General features: G+C 48.5%; 1 protein-coding gene across 2 annotated transcripts; it reads right to left on the reverse strand.

Moving 5' to 3' along the window:
• Window positions 1-23: 23 nt before the first annotated feature.
• Window positions 24-20,774, reverse strand: COPG1 (coat protein complex I subunit gamma 1). 2 transcript variants are annotated; one of them, XM_021532286.4, is made up of 24 exons: window positions 20,647-20,774; window positions 16,426-16,478; window positions 15,573-15,653; window positions 15,404-15,475; window positions 14,535-14,614; window positions 13,587-13,662; window positions 13,340-13,432; window positions 12,938-13,024; window positions 12,631-12,788; window positions 11,899-12,032; window positions 11,263-11,330; window positions 10,330-10,518; window positions 9,782-9,877; window positions 8,174-8,417; window positions 7,692-7,767; window positions 7,296-7,399; window positions 7,058-7,183; window positions 6,600-6,668; window positions 6,091-6,233; window positions 4,479-4,650; window positions 3,440-3,537; window positions 1,982-2,120; window positions 968-1,066; window positions 24-389 (listed from the first exon to the last, which is right to left on the reverse strand). In XM_021532286.4, exons 1-24 carry the CDS (start codon window positions 20,672-20,674, stop codon window positions 259-261), a joined length of 2,616 nt encoding a protein of 871 aa, XP_021387961.1. In that variant the 5' UTR covers window positions 20,675-20,774; the 3' UTR covers window positions 24-258. The 2 variants fall into 2 exon arrangements, with proteins under 2 accessions (XP_021387961.1, XP_021387955.1); XM_021532280.3 differs by lacking the exon at window positions 20,647-20,774 and adding an exon at window positions 18,830-19,013.
• Window positions 20,775-21,218: the final 444 nt, after the last annotated feature.

Below are 21,218 nucleotides of genomic sequence, written 5' to 3' on the forward strand. Positions count from 1 at the left end.
GGTCCCGCCCCCCACACAGCCAGGAAGAGCCACAACACTGCTTTATTGGAAGCACAGCGGGAGACAGGGAGCGGCGGCCACGACGCTCCGGTGCGGGGACGCAGCGCGGCGTAGGCGGAGATTAAAAACACGGTAATTTTATAGACAAAGCCCCAAGTACAGCTGTACTGCAGAGAACACAAAAGCTGCTGTAGTGAGCGTGGTCCTTATTCTGCTGTCAGTGGGGGCGCGGAGTTAGGGCAGTCCTGGGAAGGGGGTTTATCCGACGGAAGCCATGATCACATCCACAGGGAGCTCCTCTGCACTGCGGGCCGTGACCTGCATCGTCACCGTGTCGGTGAGAACGAGACGAGACCGCACCAGGAGGTCATGGCCACCCCGGAACACACCTGGAGAGGGCAGGGGAGGAAGGGGTGAGCACGTTGCAGGCTGCTTTCCCCTGCAAGTCTGAAGATGAGCACTGATGCAAAATCTGGCAAGTTTTAGTACTGGGCCAGGAGAGACCCTAAAGCATTCATTATAACATACCGGGGACTCCTGCTACTGTAAAGCCCATGAAACCAAAGTGTGAAATAAACTCCAGGTGAGAAGAGAGCCAGGATTGTCCAAGAGCTCCAGTACCCATCTGTTCTGCTGGGTAAGGCTGATGTCTTTCCCACACCAGGCTCACTCCAAAGCAGGATGCCACAGGTCACAAAGACAGCAAATTCCACCCAGCTGAGCCTGGGGCTCAGCCTGGGGCTCAGCCTGGGGCTGATCCCGACATCCTTTCCACCACAGCACCCTCCCTGATCCCAAGACCAGTTGCTCTGCACTGCAGAGACAGAAATCATGGCAGGAACAAACCTCAAAATCCAACCCAGAGCACAGTGGACTCCATCAAGCACTCCTGCCCTGATTTTCAACAGGCAGCTCTGTGCAACCTCCCAGAGCTGCTCCTCAAGCAGAGCCTCACCCCATAGCTCACCTGCCAGGTACAGCGTGTGAGAGTTCTTGTTATCTGGCACTTTATCTGACCGCTCACAGGGCTGCATCCCCAGGAACTTCACAATATTGCTCACTGCCTCTGTTAGAAAAAAATCAATAAAATAGGTTCTGTGTCACAGGTATCTTAACAGGGGCACATAAAGAGCACCTAAAAGTGAATCAAGCTCTCCCTACATGTTAGAGTTCACATTCCTTGTCTTGAGGGACCCACACTGTTGGTCAGAATTGTGGTTTTGGAGGTCACAAGGACTACAAAGACAACACACAAAAACCCTCACCACCATAGGAAAGTTCTGTTACCTGATGTGGCAAATGTGCAACATAAACAAGAACAAGGGCAGAAGAATTCAGCTGGCTGCATTTACTGCACAGCCCTGTCAGCCTTCTCGCTTCTCTAGAGACTTGAAAAGGGAGGAGATGTCTTGCAGGAGACACAAGTCTCCAGGAGAAATATGAAAAGGCCTCAGCGAGACTTATTTCAAACCCCAAGGGGCTATTCAAGGGAGCACAAAAATGGCTACAGGACACCCTGTAAGGCATCAAAAGGACTGAGTTTTCACAAGCTTTTGAGTAAAATAGGACTCTGATACACGATGAAAGAGAAGAGGGTTTACCCCACCAGCCTGCTCACCAGCTTCATGTCTTTTGATGTTTTTATTTTTTATTACTAGTCTCAATAAGAACAGTGGGAGTTCATAACGTGGTCTATCTGCTTGGCAGGGTTAAATACAAAAGCAAAGCAAGATATTCTCTTGCCTCCACAATCCAGTCTGGTCTCTGCTGGTCACAAAACACACTAGGTTTTTTGAAACCTGAACGAACTTATTATGACAGTAACTGCAGCTCCCTATTTAACAGCTGTGGTGTAAAGCTTGTGAAGGGTTTTGCCCCATTAGTCTTTCTGAGAGATCTAGAGTGAGCCACACTGGGCCTCTGGACTCTGCCTGCAAGAGAGAAAATAAGAGCTCTCCTGTGCTCACAGACCCTTCCTTACCTTCAAGGGTTTTAATAGCAGATAAAGTAAAGGTTTCTTCCTTTTCAAACTCATCACCCACTTCATCCCAGGCTGCTCCAAAGTTTGGCTTCAGAACTCGCTGGATGTGATCAGCCACTGTGACCTCCAGGTCTTCAAGCTGGTAGTAGAAGAGGTTCAAGTGAAATATGGTTGTTCTTAACCCTGTTATCCTCAGAGTGAACTTTAGACTGGATTCCTTGAGATCAGATGAATATAGGAGACTGCCTCCACTTCCATTTCTGGTTTGCTACTGAGGAACTGCTAGGCCTGAGAAAGGCACAGTGATGCCATTTCCAGGGCTTGCAAACCACGTTCATGCTCTGAGCACAGCCCTTGGTCTGAGAGAGATCAAAGCACTGGACAAATGACCAAAACAGAGGGAAAAACAAAAGCTTATAAATAGCTGCTTGAGCATTTGTTTCCCTGAAATGCATGTAGGCTTGTGTTTTGCCTTTCTGGCTTATCATTTTGCAGGCCAGTACAGTGATATGCTGTCAGACATGTGTGATCACCTAACACTGGCACCAGGGTAGCTGAGCAGCTGCTGTGACTGCACCTGTGCAAGGCAGAACCAGGCTTGTCCCACCAGAGTATGTAATGAAGGACAGGCAATGCCCTGCAGGACACCAGCCTGCATTAATTCCAACATTTGCTGCAGAAAAGAATCTCCTCCTGATTCTAGCTGAAACACATGGAAGAGTTTAAGTATCATTCAATTGCCTTGGTGACTGGTAGGAAGCTGAAAGAAGTGTTAACCTTGTATGTTCCATTGTGAAAGACTCTCCCCACTCTTTCTGGGAAGACAGTGACTCACTGCACAGCAGTGCCTCTAATCACATTCACAGCAGTGACAGGCAACACACAGAAAACAGTCTCTGGAACTAAGCAGCCAAGCTGAGGCTGTGAACAACATCCCTTCCTCTCGAAGGAAGAGAGGTGCTTCTGCAGCAGCACTGCTTTCAGCAGGGTCAGTGCTGGGGAGGGAAGAGCTCCACCTTCCCCAGAATAAGAACAAGAATGCCAACTTTCCTGTGCCAGACAAGCCTCTAGACAATTAATTGTGCCACCACTGGGGCAACTTGTGGAGAACAAAAGATGCCTGATAGCCCTCTGTCTCCATAACCCCGAGCGTGCCATTGCTGGAGCCCATAGGGCACAGTCAGCCAAAGCTGGAGGATGCACCATGGCCTCCCAAAACATACATATCCTGCACAGTCAGGTGCCCATCTACAGTGCAACAGGAGAACACTCCAAATGAGACAAAACAAGCGCTGCAAACTCCCATCTGCATCAGAGACAGCAAGAGCTCCTTCTACATGATGCTGCCCACTTTGGTGATGGTGATCACATCATTGCTTGCAGGGATCCAATTTCAGATTGCAAAATCTCACAAAATGACAGCAGTTTCCATGGTCAGGTGCATGCCCAGCTTCTTACCACATACTCATCCTCATAACCCTCGTCATCCGTCTCGCCCGTGTTGGGATCACAGTCCTTGACAGTGAACTTCATCATGCAGCTGAATGTGCAGGCCACTGGAAACAAGAAAGCAAAGGCAAAACTCACATTACCACCATATCCACACTCCCGAGGTAGAATGGGGCTGGGAGGTTTGGGGCAGCCAGGCTCTCCCCAGCACTGTCAGCAGCACAGGCTTAGCCACTGACCTAGAAAGAGCTCTCCAACAGTTTCTGTCTCTCAAGGACAACCTATTTATTTATAATATTAAGCAAACAGTGATAAAGACAGGCTCACAATGGTTGTACAAGACCATAATCCTTAAATCAAGTCCTATTACTAATGAACCTCACATTGTGTTGGGAATACTAACTAAACGTGTCCCACCAGCACCTTGTGAAGAAGCAAGATCCACATCCAGGGATCAGTTCATGTGCCTCTGAAATGAAAGCCCCTTGCACTGCAATGCTGCAGCTCATTAATACCACTCAGCTGGGAGAGGAAGCAGTGACTCATCCCTAGAAGATGGGTACTGCTGAGTGAACAGCAGCAACATGACAGGAGAGCAGTTCCAGAGCACAAACCAGGGAGACCAAAGCACAGGTAAAGCCTGATTCATGTTCTGGACAGTGGCAAAAAGGGATGGGAATGTTCAATTCAGACATCCCATAAATTCTAGCGGTTTGTCTGAAATACCCTTTTGCTACTCAGAGCATCTGGGCACTCTCAGCACTTTACAAGCATCAGCCTCTCCACACAAAGAAAGGGTGAAGGACATGCCAGGGTGCACAAAAGACAACTCATCTGCCAGCTCTCGCAGCCCAACTTGGCAGTACTACAGCACAAGGGAACCAGCAGAGGAGAATAAAGGCTTGACAGCCCCCAAAACAGCAAAGACAAATCATGCTCAGCATCACTCAGGGCTGCAGCCATACCCAGGCTATAAATATCTGGCTGGGATGTAAGGTAGAATGTGTGGGGATAAGCAATACAGGAAAAAAGAGTACAGTCTGTTTACCTGCTGTCGGATCCTCTTCAGACAATGCCACCAGCGTGTAGCAGGTACCTGGCTGGTTGTACACCAGGGTTTTGGCAGGTATGTAGCCAATGACCTCATACCCCTCTGTTGGCTCCATCTGCACTGTGACATTCTCCAGGATCTGATCATTCAGGGTGTTCGTGCAGTCAAACTAAACAGGAGAGGGGAAAGCAGAAACAGCTTGGAGCTGCTCACGACTCATTGCAGAGCAGACTTAGCTTAGGCACAGTGGGAGCCTGGTGTCAGCCCGTGAACCCCCAGCTTTCTGTGCTTCCACAGTGCACCTCACCACCAGCTGGCTCATTACAAAGCACCTTGACTAAAGAGTGCTTATTTAAGTGCTTTAGGGGAGAAACTAAAACCCTGCTGGGTAGTCCAGTGCTCCCCGGTTGGTTCCTAAAAAAAAAAAGTGCAAGCTTTTAAAATGAACCAGTACGCACCAATCCAAGGCCTGCCCTCTGCAATTCAGGCAGGATCACAAATTCAGTGAGGGCAAGGATGTGCCAGATTTTACCTGTTTCAGTTCCACCAATTAGTATGGAACTTTTTCTTCCAATTTCCAGTCATTCCTGGGTTAATTCTTTGCTCTACCAAAATGTTCTTGCCTATGTCATCCCACTTGAAGCTACAGGAACACAGAGCCTTTACAGCAGAGGGCAAGATGATTGTTTGCATGGCCTGAACAAGGTACAGCTTGAGCAAGTTTCAGCAAGTCTAAACTTGCTGATTAGACTTTGTTCCATCTGCAATGCCAAATCTCTTAAGTTCACACAATTGCATCTGGTGGATGGACAACAGCAACAAAGGTCAACCCCTGTGAGGGCTGTTTAAGCAGTTCTGAGCTTTGAGGAAGGAGCTGGCTAAGGACAAAACACTTCTGCTCACAAGCTAGCAAAGGACTCACTGTGCCTCAGACTCCCTGAAGCCCAGGCAAGGGTACTGGCACATCAATCCTAACATCTCACATGCAGCAGCAGTGTGGTACAGCCAAAGCCAGGATGTACAGAAGAAATCACCAGTGCTACAGGCTAAAACAAAACATAACAGATGAAGAACTCTCCCTCACTGGATCCCTTTCTTAGGTACTCTTTTCAACTTCTCAGATGTAGTAAGCTTCACTCTTTCATGCTCAAACCATAGGCCTGGGGACTCTGAAGAAAGAACACAGATCCCCCTGCCAACTCCTCAGTGAGAACAGCCCTACCTAGTGCTTGTTGGATTTGACTGTACCTGTAAGCATTGCTCAGACACACCTCCATAACCTTATTAATTTTCTTTAGGGTTCTACTACCATGGATAAGAAACTAAGGACTACTCATTGCATGTCGTGCTTTGAAAACAGACTGTGGGTGCTGTATCTCTGGAAGTGTTCAAGGCCAGGCTGGAGGGAGTTCTGAGAAACCTGGTTCAGTGAAAGGTGTCCCTGTCATAGCAGGGGGGTTGACACTAGATTATCTATAAAGTCACTTCCAACTCAGGCTATTCTATGATTCTGTGATATCCCTGAGGATGTCTTCACAATGAAGCTTTTAGCCAGTCAGGAGCTTATCTTGTAAGTGTCTTCAGCACCACACCCCCCATAGCTACCCACCTGGAACACCATGTGGTTGACAAAGGTGTGCTTTGTGCAACGAACCACATACTCTGTCTCCAGCTCTGTCAGGGCCACAGGCTCTGGGGAAGACTTGAAGAGTGGGCCCAGTCCCCGAAACTCTGGGATGGCCCCCAGTTGCTCTGAAACAGAGGACACAAATTACTGCTTTCCTCAAGACATAAAGAATTATTAGCAGTTTCAAACCCCTTGTTTCAGCTGCCAGAAGCTGCTCCAGCAAGGAATTATCCAGCAAATACTCATAAACATTCCCTAGAGACTTTTAAAATGAAAAGGAGACATCCTTTGCTCATGACTACTGGAAGACAGAAAAAAGAGGACTGCAGGCACCCCCACCCTCCAGGAGTGAACAGCTGACCTTAAGTTGGGAGCCCATGTCACTCCCTGCAAGAAGGTAAGAAGAAGCCAGACGAGCTAAGGCAGGCTCAGCAAGAGGTGGCTACAGAGTTCTCACACATGGACAGAGGAGAGGCCTTGCATCAATTTACCTTGGAATATTTCTTGCCGTGTTGCTGCCACTTTCTCTGGCTGTTTCACTACAGCAACAGGGGCATTTTCTGCAAATGAATAAGAAAACAATCTAACAAAAACAAACCCAAAAGATTTGAAGGAGAAGAGTAAGAAATTACTAAATCAGAAAACAGATTAATGTCTGTAGAGGGATTTGACTGAAGGAAGCAAGGGAGCTCATTTGCTATAGAGTAGACACCTGTACTTGGCTTCCTAAGCAGCTTTAGAACTGCAGCAGCTCCAGTGAAGATTGCCAGATACTACTATTATTAGCAGCTAGACTAAACTGAAACATTAATGTGGGAGAAACCAGATTTTCAAGCCTTAGTCCTTCCAGGAGATGCAATCCCACAAAATTCAAATAGGATGGAGCTCAGCAATTCTCAGCAAGCCCAATTCAGGCAATCACTAGCATTCAGGGGACCTGATTCCTCACCTGCTCTTTGCTCAATTATAGGAGCTGTTGCCAAAGGAACAGATTTCAAGTCAAAGGGTTTCTCAGAGGGCTCCAGGGTGTACTGATGCAGAGCCCTCTCCAGGCCAGGGATGGACACCGTCAACCCTGGGGACAGAAGGGACAGGTCACTGAAACCACAACACTGCCAGGTCTTTAGTTTAACTCTTGTTAAACCAGGAAAGAGGCGCAGACTCATTTTAAGGCCTTCCTGTAGTACCATTCAGGATGTAGCCAGCATTGAGGGCCTTCTGCTTCTGCTCCAGAACATTCAGGTAGAAGGTGGCTCTGTCTCTCACTTCATTGTCATCATCCATCACACACCTGAGGGGGAAGTGGAAAACTTTCTTCAGAATCCACAAGACTAAGAAACATCACAGGGCCAGAAAAATCATGCCATAAGGGAGATCCAGCAATCTCCCAGTAATTATATCAGAAAAGCAGTAATCTGCCACACATGGCTTCTGTCCACTTTGTAGTGCTGAATGCACTGGTGATCCCATCACAGGATCACACCCCCTGCACCTTCTCAGACCCACAGGTAGAAGAGACTCAAGCTCTCAAGCAAACAGGGTATTTCACCCAGGAAGTTGAAAAACTCTGAGGCCCAACTGACCTTCTCAGTAACACCAAGATACTGGGTAACATCTCCTCATTTTGAGCTCCAAACTTGGCAAGGGCACTTACAGCACCTGTAGCAAAAGTAATGAAAACTGAATTAGAAAGCAAAGGAATCAGCTGAAGTGTCCTCCATTTCTTGACCTTGATCAAATATCATGTCAGAGATGCTACACTAATAAACTGTGTACATTAGTAAAACTGTGACTAGAAAGAAGCAGAGGTGAAGTGGTGCCTGCAAACCTTCATCTAGTTTCAGAACCAGTGCATATTCCTTCCCACTTCTCAGCCACAGGCCGCCTCTTCCATCAACACTACTGCAGGATCTTGGCTGTACAAAATGATCTGCTCAGGCCTAGAGCAAATCACAACCCTTAAAGGCAGAGGCATTCATACACTATGGTTCCCTAAACATCTGTCCAAGGGCGGAGAACCTTCCAGTCTGTCACTTATCAGAGAACTTTCCAGTCTGTCACTTACCTGCCCGGACTTCTTCATGCTCCAGAACAACCCTGTTGTAGATGAAGCGAATGTATTTGGAGGGGTTGTTGGTTTTGGGCCCTTCCTGCCCCAAGAGGTGGAGGATACGAGTGGCCAGCACAGTGAACTCGCAGTCCTCAATGAATTCACAGAGGTGAGACAGGCCTGTCTCTTTGCTCTCTGAGTTCTCCTCAATAATGCTGATGATGCAGTCCACGATGGCTCTCTTGTATTCAAAGCCACCCTGAGGAGCAAAAGGGAACTGCTCAGTTGGAAATCTTAAAAGTATTTTATAGCCTCTGAGCTAGCCAGAGAGGGCAAACATTCCTTTGAAAGGTCACTCACACTCAGTGCTTTTAATGTGTGTTTGAAAGGAGGAGGGCAGTAATTCTGCCCTCACTTTTGACCCTCTTTACACCCAGAGGGCCAGCTAATATTTAAGCTCTCTTGCCAACTTCCTTCAGAATGGCTGCACTGGAGAAAAAAACCCAATTCCTAACCCAAGAGTAAAAGGATTCATCTGGCTGAAGGGTTTTTATCTCCATCAAAATCCTTTGTTGCTAGAATTAGTACTTAAAACCAGCCATATGGAAGGAGAAAAAACCCAACCCTCTCCCTTTTAGCACTAGACATCTGAGGATGAATCACAAGAAAAATGTATGAAAGATTTTATCTGCCACAGCAGGACACAGCAAATAGCTCCATTAGTGTGGGATGATAGGCAATCAATACCTCCCCAGGTACAGCCACAACCTGACATGCCAGTAAAGCTTGGCTATCTTCAGACATTATTTACTAATGCCCTCAATACACATCAGGGGATTAAACTGCACAGTACCCTCTGCCAATTACATGTACAGTGTCAGGCATTTGGATCTTTCTGGAGTTACTTCAGATTAAAAAAAACTTTAAAACAGAATGGTTTGAAGTACAAAACCACATTCAAAATGATATCATCCACCCACAGAAAATCTGAGAAAGGAGAATGGTCCATTTTTCACAGGAGCAAAATGAGATGCTCCCGTTTGTTCCCAATTGAGAGTCTGTAATTGACAGGAAGTGATGTCAGAGCAAGCAGTGGTGCCAGCTGTGCTGCAGGCATGTTGGATCATTTAGAAACAACCTCAGCAAACCTCTGTAAAGCTGTCTTTCTGCAATTTTTGTCTGACTGAATGCAGAGAATGGTTAGAGGTACTTATGATCCCTTCACTGCCAGAGCACAGACACCAGAACAAAAGTGGTCCTGTGTCATCAATTAATAGGTCATTATTGAATCTTTGTGTACAAGACAAAACTTCTTGGAATTTGCTGTCAAAGTATAAAAGAAAGCTGGTTCAAATGCAAAACACACATGGACTGCCAACAGATCTGCTGTTGCTTGCATTTGCTTTGAGTGTTAATAAACCCGCATAAAAAAAAAATCACAGAATGAAAACCGCACTAAAAATACACCTGCCAGTATGCTTGTAACTATTGTGCACAGCTGGGCATTTCTGCCTTTTAGAGAGAGGCTTTCACTGCACAGCCTTATCCGTAAAAGCCTGACACTCATAGGAAGTACTGTTCACGCACACAAGTAAGGCAGACACAGTTGTCCTGCAAACTTACCTCCTCCCGAAGCATCGTGAAGAGGAAGTTCATGAGGACAGCGTGTTTGCGTGGGTACTTCTGACACAGAGCATTGATGGCCTGCACCACTACCACCTGCAGGAAAAGGAGGCAAGTAAAAAACAATTCTGTTTCACCCTGCAGGACAAAATAGCTGAATTGTATCAATTTTCTGCTGGCTTCCCTAGCCTGGAAATCATGTTTTTGTCTTTATTTATTCAACAAATGCAGTTCCAGGAGGTGCAATCCTGAGAATTGGAGGAGATAGATCTTTATGCACCGGTCCCTAAAGAAAGCCCACACTCACTGGAAGAAGAAGGAGATTTGATTCTCAGAAGGCATCTCCCCAGAAGACAGCATGTGACTTCAGAGATGTAGGACTGAGGCATGGCTTAGGCAGACAGCCTCAAATACTTTATTCTCCCTGCAAATATTCTGCTGCTTCTGGAAGCAGCTCCATGAAGGTTTAGAGCACACACACAAACACAGACAAAGACCATGAGGTTTCTTCAGGAATCTGGGTGTCCCTCCTTCTCCCACTTCCTTACTTTGAACTCATCTGAGATTTCTGACATGAAAGAGGAGATCTGCTTCATGAGGCGGTCAATGCTGCTCTCACTGCCAGTTTTCAGCAGCGTGGTGATGGCCAGGGTGGCTATGCTGCGGTTGGAGTCTGTCACAAGGTTCTCCAGGTCCAGGTTACAGGCAGTCACAGCAGATGGGTGCTTCATGGCGACCTGCAGCAGCAAAGGAAGAATGAAAATCCCTCAAGAGATGCAAAACGCCCAGATGGCAAAACCCAGCAAAACTCACTCCTTCCCATAGAAATAAGTGGTATAGACTTTGTCTGAGACACATGAGGGACATCTCAGACAAACAGCTAATCTGGAGTTAAGGTAACAAGCTATTGTTTCCTGCAGAACTGCACCCCTTGCTGGAAGAGAAGCAGTAATAATAAACGATCTTTTATTATTTTTAACTGTGATTTTGCTCTATATAGTAAGAAAAGAAAGCTATGAATTCCTAACAAAAATTCAGCCAGACTAGCTGTGCAAAACAGCTCCGTGGGTGGAAGCACAGCAGTTACCAGACACTGCCATTCTCTCTTTTTCTTTTATAGTGTTTATAAGGAGAAGGGAAAAGCTGGAGCAAAGACTACCACAGAGCAGGTGAGAAGCATCATCAAGGTTTGATCCCTCTTTTACAAGGAGCTTCTTTACCATGGAAAGCTCAGAAGGGAAAGCAGTAACACTAAGACTAGTGACATTCTAAAAGACCAGTGACAATTATCAGGGTTTTTTTCCTTCTGTAGAGTGTTCTTTAAGTTTTATTCCAGACAGAATGCAATGAAATGTAAGGCTGTAGCACAAGACAGAGATTATTCACACAAAATCATCACATAATCTGACTGCCTTATTCTGAAGTCTGCACCTCCCTGCACATGAGACGCTATTGGAAGCTCCCAAGAGACTGGCTCCTACCTTGTTGAGGGTACGGACGGCTGCATATCTTAGTGCTGCTTTTGGGGAGCTGCAGAACAGCTGCAGAACTGCACGGTGGGAAAACCAACAAAGGCAGATGTTTAGGCACTCTAATATTGAGAAGCATTTCCTATCTAAAGCAAGAGCTTCAGCAAAGAGACAGTTGCAAGCATAACATAACTAGAAAAATGCTTAAGAAGCAATTGTACCTTTAATAGATTACTCCCTTCTTGTCCCCTTTGCCTTTGTCACATTACTGTTGCCAACTAACTCTTAGCTACCTCCCTCTTCTTCCACAGTGCTACTACTCTCTGCTCCTTGTGAAAGTCAAATTCATCACCTTGTCATCTGTCATCTTTCCTATTAAGTTAATTTGAACTGCTGTTCTCCATTTCACACAAACCCTGCTCCTTTCCCAGAACTGACCCATGAAGTAACCCACACCTCAACACACTTTTACAAGAACAAAGCTATTCACACACACCACAGGCTCTCAGCAGCAGCATAAAACAAAAAAGGATAGAGCAGCATAAAAAGCCTGAAAGTACACAAAGCCCTTGTTTCTTGGGACAATCAGCAGGGTCACCACTGGAGGCTCAATAATTCCCTCACCATGACCATGAGCACCACACTTACCTGAGACAGCTGGAGCCAGCTCCTTGGCAGTGCAGTTGGGCAGGTTAACAATGGCAGATGCAGCTTCATACACCACCATCTCATGCTTGTTTCTCAGGCAGCTCTCAATGAAATCAAACAGAGGGCTATCGCGGCTAAGGGACAAAAAACCCCACAAGATTGAATTAAAGCAAAGGTACTAACAGAAGCTAAGAATTTAGCAGCATAAACGAGCAGGTCCCACAGCCCATGGAAAGGTAAAAGTAGCCATAAACCCATATTTTTTGTCCCCAGATTTCACAGTGGTCATTATACTGTACTTCTAGCATGCTTGACAGGCTGCCTTCTGAGAAGACACCCTTGCCTTACAAACCAAAGGGAATCTCCCTCAACTCTCACACAGTAGGAAATAATTGTACACACCACAGCTCTTATCCACCAGGAAGTCACACTGCATACATGCTACATAAGCAATTACAGAAGACAGAGAAAATGAAGTAAAACAAAGGACAGCTATGCAAAACAGTCCAGAGAAACAAGATAGTATGTGATGTGCAAGCAAGACTCACAGAAGTAATCACAAAACAACCATTAAGACATCCTATATTTTCTCTGCTTTTATCCAACAATAAGAGGGTAGAAGCTGCAAGCTGCTCTTCAAAGACAGAACAAATGAGATGGCAAGTGAATCTGTAAGAGGAGATGGAAGCAGGACCAGGAAGTTCTTTCAGCAGGGCAAAGGAGCCTGCTCACCTGCCAGCCTCCTCCTCCAGCAGCTTGCTGGCTATTCGGATCATCAAGCAGTAGGCAAATGGGGACTTGAGGCCGTGGCGTGTGAACTTGCTGAGCATCTTGTTGACTGCCAGGCGGTCATTCTTCCGCACATGGTACAGCAGGCCCAGGGCGTGATACTGTGCAGGGAAAGAGAATGTCACAAACCCACGGTGGGTTCTTTCCCCTTTTGTCCCCTCTGCACCCAGAGGTGCCCGGCTGAGCTCCAGCAATTTGCTCTGTGCCCAGCTGCTGCTGGCTATTCCCCTGGTGGAGGTGGCTGTCCTACCTGCACCATGATGTTGTCACTGGAAGCTGCCTCCTGAGCCTCATTCACCCAGCGCTTTACCACATCATAACTGGTCTTCAGCAAGTGCTGGAAGGAGAAGAGCAACAACAACCCATGAGATAAGAACGGAGGAAGCTTTGGGAATTTCAGGTTATACTAAGAAGCAATGAGTCTTCCCCATGACCGTGCTGGCAGCAGCAACTTGTAGAACAAGGCAACAGCATGCAGAGATCTGGCCGTGACAGCCACAGCCTCAAGAGGTTGATGATCTCTAGCAAAGTCATCACCTGTCCCTCAGTTCACAAAGACAGGAATAGCAACAAAATCCTGAAACTCCCAAGATGTCCAGTCCCACCACAGATGACTGCTTCCTTGCTTGATTGTCCCTCAGGGAGTACATACCAAAGAAGACACTAGAGCAGAGCTGGACACACTGGGTACTTTGTCAACAATCGCCTGCTTCATGTAGCGCTCAATGGCCTGCAACATGGTACTCTGCAGGGAGAGGGAAACAGCAGCTGATAAGGGAAAGCCATTCCGAGTGTGAAAGGGAATGCAAAGGCAAGAAAAGCAGAGTGGAAAGTGGGATGGGGTAAAGTAGGAAAAAGTGAAGGGCACAGAGCTGCCCCATAGGAAAAGCAGCACTTACATCAGTGATCTGACAGAGTGCTCTCACAGCAGGGCCTCGGTAATTGTCATCCTTCCCAGTCATGTCTTTGGTTAAGCTGGGAAAACAGGAAGCTCTCAATAAGGCACTCCCGATCCAGCAGCTCTCAAGTGCACACAAAGTGCACACAGAGCAGCAGGCAGCCAGCATCATGGCTGAATGCCAAGCAGGCAGCTGCAGGTCTCAGGCGTGGGGAGGCAGGAGGAAAAGATCAGTACTCAGATCCCAAGCCCATCAACAAGTTGCTTGGTTCCTGTTCACCAGGTGAGGCTAGAGCACATACATCTATCCCTGAGGCATTTGTCCTTCCTACTGAACACTCATTCCTGCTCTTTTCCCAGGGTCCTGGTCAGTGTCAGACCATCTGTGAAGGGCCAGGAGTTCATCATATTACAGCACTTGAGACTTTCTTCTGCCTCAGCCCTTTACAGACCCTGTACTGGTAGGTTCCTGACTCCCTGACAGGGCATTTCACTGGCATGATCAGCAATTCAGGAATGACTCACAGAGGGAATTTTGTTCCCTGCTGAAGTCGTATTCTGTGCTGTTACAGCAGAAGAAAATCCTTGTCTACCTGTTGAAAGCCTTGGGATTTATGCCAGAATTCTTCAAAACATTTCAAGGCATTCAGGCAGGAGTTAATGCAAAAGCCTTTGCAAAAGGGGAAAAAACAGCAGTGCTACCATATCATGTAACCCAAGAGACACTCTAAACACCCATTGGCATGGGATACGGGGACACAGCATATTCTGCATACATCACTATGAGTTTAATGTCTGTGTTTTATTGGTCTTTTATAAAGGAAAGCTTTTTCCTCACCAAGGGCATTCCCTATCATCACCCTGCTCAAGGACTACTTAGTTCAAGAAGCTGGACAGACATTACTGAAGGGCATGTCAATATTACAGCAAGAAAAGTGAAGTTACTGACCTGCTAGTAACAATGATCACATCTTCTGCAATAGAAGACATCTCTTTGATAGTGAGGTAACACATCCTGCGAAGAGTTGGCTGGCAAGGAAATAAGGAAGAAGAACATCAGCTGAGATGAGCCCAGATAGGAAGGGATCTCAGTTTTCCCTGCTTACATAATTTTATCATGAACAGCACAAGAACTTGATACCTTCAGAGTGCCTCACTCCCTGAGCGTAAAATATGTACAAAGTCCAAATTGACTAACAAAACACTTCTTCTTCTAAATCCCTCAGTCTTAGGGTGAGGCCATAGAGATACCAGATTTAGCTGCATCTAGTTTCATGTTCTACTTGTCATTCACATGGACAAGGAGGCGGCCTTGAAACTATTTGATGTTTTGGTAGTTGAAAGCCTCGTGTTGCTTCAAAAGCAAGAAAACAAACAATTTATATTCCTGAGTCTGGGGATTTCTGCACTGGTCTCATGATTTTAATGCCTTGCAGTTTGGGGGACAGTTAATGACAGTGCTACTGCTGTGAGTAGGCACGAACTCCCAGTCTCCTCCAAACACACAATTGCTGACTCTCAGTAGGATATTTTAATGCTGGGCACAAAGCACAGTAAAATCCATCTGCCTACCACAATCTCATTAGTTAAATGGCAATTTAGAGAGAGGAATCTCTGCCTCAAGAGCAGTGCCTACTTCAGTTAAGCTGCTACAAGATCTGGGAAGGGCTAAGAAGCTGATTACCATTTCTAAACTTTCACCCTACTTTCAGATCAGCTAGCTTCAGACAGGACAGAAAAGCTGATTGTATAAAAATGTGTATTTCAAGGGACAACCTGTCCCACCAGATAAATACAGAAAACCAAAGGCAGACTTACATCACTGGACTGAAACAGCTTGGTCATAGCAAAGAAGGATTCGGTAGCTTCCATGACACCAAGGTGCTCCCCCTAGTTGTGTGGAAAGAAGAAAGGAAATCCCAATGATCACAACCAGCTTTGGGCCTGATGCACATATCTGTATAGGTGTATATTTTCTCTCTCTTACCTGGTTTATGAGATACAAGATCTTGGTGAGGATATGAGCACATTTTCGTGGGTTTATGGGAGTCTCATTAAACACTCGAGCCTGGAGACAAAGCACAGACAAGGACTCACCCCCCTTGCAAACAGTGTCCTGCCTGTCCCAACAACAAACTGTGAGTGAGGTATGGCAAGACACTTAATGACTTTGGATCAGATTTCCTTTAATTCCTATTAAACATGGACCCCTTTAAACAGCTGGTTTTGCAGTCTGAGATTACAAATCCAAGAGCAATAGAGGTTTAAAGGCTAAATTGTCATCACACTTTCCCCCACACTGGTCTGCACTGTGTGCTAGCTAAAACACCACTCTTCCAAAACGTGAACTTGAGCTCACTAGGGCTACAGGAACCAACACCGTTCCCAGCCTCACAAGCAAAAAGAGAATGCTGAACCAACAGGGGCTGGGGATTGAGATGTTCATCTGCTCTTGAAAAGAACAGCATTTCTTCAGAGAAAATTCATAAAACTGTTTAATAACCACTCACACCCCTCTCACTAATATTGTTGTCCACAAGAAATTTGGGGTATCCAAGGCCAATTTCCCAATCTTCCTGGTTTGGGGTGAGCTTTCCCAGATAATTTTTTCCCTTTTATTAGCATTTAGAGTTCAGAGTCTTTAATTTGTTACAGAGACCATTTCAACCTCCTCCCTTTATCTGTCCAATAACAAAGTAAGAACTGTTGCCCGTTTCTTTCAGAGCAAACAGGACTGCAAGAAACCTTCATTTCCTTGCAAAAGTTCTCCAGTGACCTACTCAAGAGAGGGAGAGACTCTGTCCAGTGGGGTACACAGAGAAGATGGTCTGAAGATTTACCTCTTGCAAGACTGCACTCTTCTCCAGGTGCTGGAATGGGTTGGAATTCCCACCTGCAAAACAGAGAGAGTAAAAGTCTCTCCAAGGATAGTGCCATGGGAAAGCAACTTTTTAACCATGCCCATACTTTAAAAACGGTCTGAGCATTTTGGGGTGATTTTTTTTCATGAACACCAAGCAATGAGAGCACCCTCTTTGAAGTAATATTAATTGGATGTCTTCATGGCAGTCAGGGACGACAGACATAGACTGATTAGCTGTAAAATAACTGTGCTCCACTGTATCCCCAAAGAACTATTTCCACCCCTGGGCTGGGAGCTTGCTGGCAGTTAGAGCATCAATAGGACAGGCCTAGAAACAAAAGCTTAGACAGAAAGAGGTATTGCTTGCCAGACTGGTGAGTCAGGAGTGTTTTATCATCCCCTATAAACCAATCAAAAATCCACCAGTATTTTTGGCTCTATCACTAATTAAGAGAACAAGACAGCAGACTAGATAGGCTGGACACAAAGTAACTTTCATTGCTCAACAAAGTAAATTATACTAAATAATTAGAACTGCCAGCAATTAAGGATTAAATAATCAGAGGGAAAAGCACAATCATTCTGCATGGTCTCTATTAGATTGCCTCCCAAGCATTGAGTGACCTGCAGCTTTTCAAAAGCTGCTAGTTATTGATAGGCAGGTTTTAATTAGAACCTATGTTCAGCCTGCCTGGGACAGAATGCAGCCTTTTTCAGGGCTGTTCTAGTGTTTGTGCCAAAGCCTGGTCCACTAGAGACAACATCTCCTGGGCCAAAATCTGACCTGACCCAAGCTTGAAGCATCCTAGGCTGGTGCCAGGAGCCCTTCCCAGAGTAAACCTTACATAGAAAAGCAAACACATCTGCACTCTGGCTCCTTCCTGGTTCATAAAATGCCCTCCCTCTGGCTCAGAAGAAGTTTGCAAAGGCAGCAGGTGGCTGAAGAAAACACACACATGTATGTGAGGTTGAATAGGTAGAAAAAAACAAGGGGAAAGAGCAAAAATGTCTCTAGTATGAGTATGAACCAGTTCTAGGATAAATATGCTAATGTGTTCCAAAAAACCTGCCCAGCAGCCCAGTATTTCCATGGTCCAGCATGTCTACAATCCTTAAATCAGCCATGAACAATGCTGCATCACTTCTTTTTCCTTCATAGCACTAAGGATCTTGAAGTACATCGTACATGGGGTCTCAGTCCTCACAGCACCCTGCATCAGTTTTCTTCCATGGAGACGGAGAAAGATGCAGGGAGAGCAGAGGTTGTATGTTCATAAAGTTCCTAATATTGGATAACTAACAACAAGTTATTTTGATTTGTTGAAAAACTTAATTTTGTGGCCAAAATTACATGTCACAGGGAGTGGGAGCAGGTCATCCAAGGCTAGCAAAACCATACATGGAAAGCAAAGACATAGAAGCAAACGAACTGGATACATGCATCTCCTGACAGCCCTAGCCATAAGTAATGTCAATACCTTGATGGGTGTGGCAGCTGCAAATGAAGAACAGCCCCCAAAATTAAAGCTAAGAGTAATTCCTCTCCAACAGCTGCCTCACTAAATTCTCTGCTTATCAAGATGCCACTGGAGGCCTTGGAAAAGGGAAACAAGGGCAAAGCATTTCATGCCCATTAAGATAAAAAGAAAGCAGAGTAACACAGAACAATCACCAAGACGTAAGCTGAATCAATTTGCTTCAGGACACACTGATTTGTTAAGCAGAGCAAGATGTGTAGAAAGCTTCACAGGAAGATGAAAAAGATACCACAAAGCTAAACCACGAAAGGAAACACTGTCTTATGATGCATCGTTTACACCTGAATTACACACCACATAAAATATCAACCTCTTCCTTACTAATCGGTCTAAAGTTTTGAAAAGTCAGGCAACCACTTCATGTTTTCTTGGTGCTCTCAGGTTTTCTGATCCATTGAAAGTAGCAGTGATTGTGGGGCCAGAAACGATGGATTCTACCTGGCTATAGCACCTGGTTCCAGAGCTGGGCAACTGTGAACAGGGCTAATGTGCTCAATATTTAGTCTCAGGCTCTGCACCTGGTGATGTGGCAGTAACCTCGCTGTGCTGTGCCGATGCAATCAGTTTAGCCTCCGGCTGCAGCTGCGAGGAGGAGGCAGCAGACTGCTCCGGCGCTCCCACGGCGCTCCCACGGCGCTCCATGCGCACCAGCAAGCCCCCGCTGCCAGGCTGGCACCGAGCCTCCCCTCCCAGCTCCCTCTGTCCCTCACTGCTCCCCTCACGGCCACAGCAGAGGTCTCTTCCCTCTCGGCTCTCCCCGTGCCACGAAGGGGTCCCCCTCGCCAATCCCCTCCGCACCCACAGAGGGTCTCTCCCCTCACAGCGCCCCCGGCCTCCCCTCACCCGACTCCTCGTCCTTCTTGTCGAACTTCTTCAGCATGGTGCTACCGAGCGGCCTGTCGCTGCAGCCCTCCCGTCCGTGCCAGCGGCAGTCCCAGCCTAGATCCCGATCTCGATGCTGATCCCGATGATCCCGATTCCGGTCCCGGTCCCACTCCCGGTCCCGGCACCGCCCCCGCCCCTTCCTGCCCCGCCCGCTCTGCCCCCGCCCCTTCCTGCCAGCCTGTCACTGCCGCTGCGGCCGCCGCACTGCGCAGGCGCGGGGCCGCCTCCCGGGCGGCTGCGGGGCGTGGCGCGGAGCCGTGACTGACATGGAGGGGGCGGGGCCAACCGGCAATAGCGCGGTCTGATTGGCGGGGCTGGGGTGGGGGTCGGCGCTGAGGGGAGCGGGCAGGGGCGGCCCTGGGGACACCGGGACAGCGGGGGACAGCGGGGGACAGCGGGGGACAGCGGGGATACCGGGACAGCGGGGGCACCGGGACTGCGGGGGCACCGGGACTGCGGGGGACAGCGGGGGACACCGGGACTGCGGGGGACAGCGGGGGACAGCGGGGATACCGGGACAGCGGGGACACCGGGGACACCGGGACTGCGGGGGACAGCGGGACACCGGGGCTGCGGGGGACAGCGGGACACCGGGGCTGCGGGGGACAGCGGGACAACGGGGATACCGGGACAGCGGGGACACCGGGACAGCGGGGACACCGGGGATACCGGGGCTGCGGGGGACAGCGGGACAGCGGGGATACCGGGACTGCGGGGGCACCGGGACTGCGGGGACAGCGGGGACACCGGGACAGCGGGGGCACCGGGACTGCGGGGACAGCGGGGATACCGGGACTGCGGGGGCACCGGGACTGCGGGGACAGCGGGGACACCGGGGCTGCGGGGGACAGCGGGGACACCGGGACAGCGGGGGCACCGGGACTGCGGGGACAGCGGGGATACCGGGACTGCGGGGGACAGCGGGACAGCGGGGATACCGGGACTGCGAGGACACCGGGACAGCGGAGGCACCGGGACTGCGGGGGACATCGGACTGCGGGGACACCGGGACAGCGGGGATCCCGGGACTGCGGGAGACACCGGGATTGCGGGGACACCGGGATACTGCTCGGTGCTGTGCTGGGGCAGCCCTGGGGACACCGGGACACTGCTCGTAGCAGCTGGGCTGTGGAGAGCACACGGCCCGGGGCAGGAGGCACTGGTACCAGCGAAACACTGGTGATGGGGGCTGGCACTGGGACCCCTGAGCTGGGCAGGGGAAGGGCACTGCGGAGGTGAGGGGGCACTAGGGACAGATGGGCTGAAGCGTAGGGGCACACTGGGTCTCGGGGAGGACAGATGAGACACTGTGGCAGGACATGGAAAGGAGATCCTCACAGGCTCAGCATCGCAAGAACAATTGGAAGTGGCAGGGAGGAACTCCCTTCTGCAGGATGGACAGTTGTCACTCAGGCTGCCTGCCCTGGAGTGTCTCACTTGGATGCACCAGCTCTGGCAGGTCTTCCTATAACCCCTGTCCCCCACTGCTACCAGCACCCTGTCTCTACCCTGGCCCACAAACTCGGGCTCAGCCCCACAGCACACACCCAGGGGGTTCAGGGGGGTATCTCAAGGGGCCAGGCATCATCTGAGCCTCAGGTCAGGCAGGGATAGCAAAAAACCTTTTATCCACCTTGCCACCTCACCCAAACCCACCATCTGCTGGCACATCCCTTCCTGAAATCTGTCCTTTCCATGGGATGTGGGGTCACCCCAGCTGCTTCTGCCCCTTTCCCAAAGCCATTGCCCAATCCACAGTGCAAGGGCTCACTCACCCTGCAGCAGGTAGTCTTCGAAGAGCATGGCCGTGTCCCCCACCAGCTCCAGTGGCCCCCCTGCAGGTGTCTCCCGGCCTCAGCCTTGCTTGCACCACCCTGTACTTTGCACAGGGCGGCCGCACTCTGCACTGCACTGCTCTTATCTCCCAGCTGTGCTGAAAGCAGCAGCTCCAGTGGCACAAGACAGTTTCCTTGTTGGCCCAGAGCTGCTGTGGGCTCCCTGGGCCAGCTCCACTGTTGGTGCAAGGTCTGACACCCCTTGTGTGGAATTTAATGACCCCCCATGCTGGCCCTAGCTGAGCACGTGCTCTCACAGTATCTCTGGGGAAAGGGAACACAAAATGGGTGTGTAAAGGGGTGCAGAACAAATATAAAGCATGAGTTGTGTTTGATGCCACATTTTATTGTGCATGCTCACTCAAAATTCCAGCTTTGAGGCTTGGCCAAGCTTTGTGGAGGATTTTGTGTGCTTCAGTCACCCAGAGAGAAGAAGCACCCAGGAAAAACTGCATGGCTGGATGCAGCCCCTTTGGAGACATCTAGGTGGTGGATGAGCAGGGAGCAAAGCC

The sequence above is a fragment of the Lonchura striata genome, chromosome 12, assembly GCF_050655825.1.
Source record: "Lonchura striata isolate lonStrDom1 chromosome 12, ASM5065582v1, whole genome shotgun sequence".
Taxonomy (NCBI): domain Eukaryota; kingdom Metazoa; phylum Chordata; class Aves; order Passeriformes; family Estrildidae; genus Lonchura; species Lonchura striata.

Bases quoted from the DNA above. Each gene is read 5' to 3' on its own strand.
- COPG1 (XM_021532280.3), bottom strand. From the start codon at position 18,866: ATGCTGAAGAAGTTCGACAAGAAGGACGAGGAGTCGG. The intron at 9,878-10,329 runs GTAAGGAAGTGG...CTTTTCCTGCAG, and splicing joins AAATCTCAGATGAGTTCAAA to GTGGTAGTGGTGCAGGCCAT. The intron at 7,768-8,173 runs GTAAGTGACAGA...CTTTTGCTACAG, and splicing joins GCATGAAGAAGTCCGGGCAG to GTGCTGTAAGTGCCCTTGCC.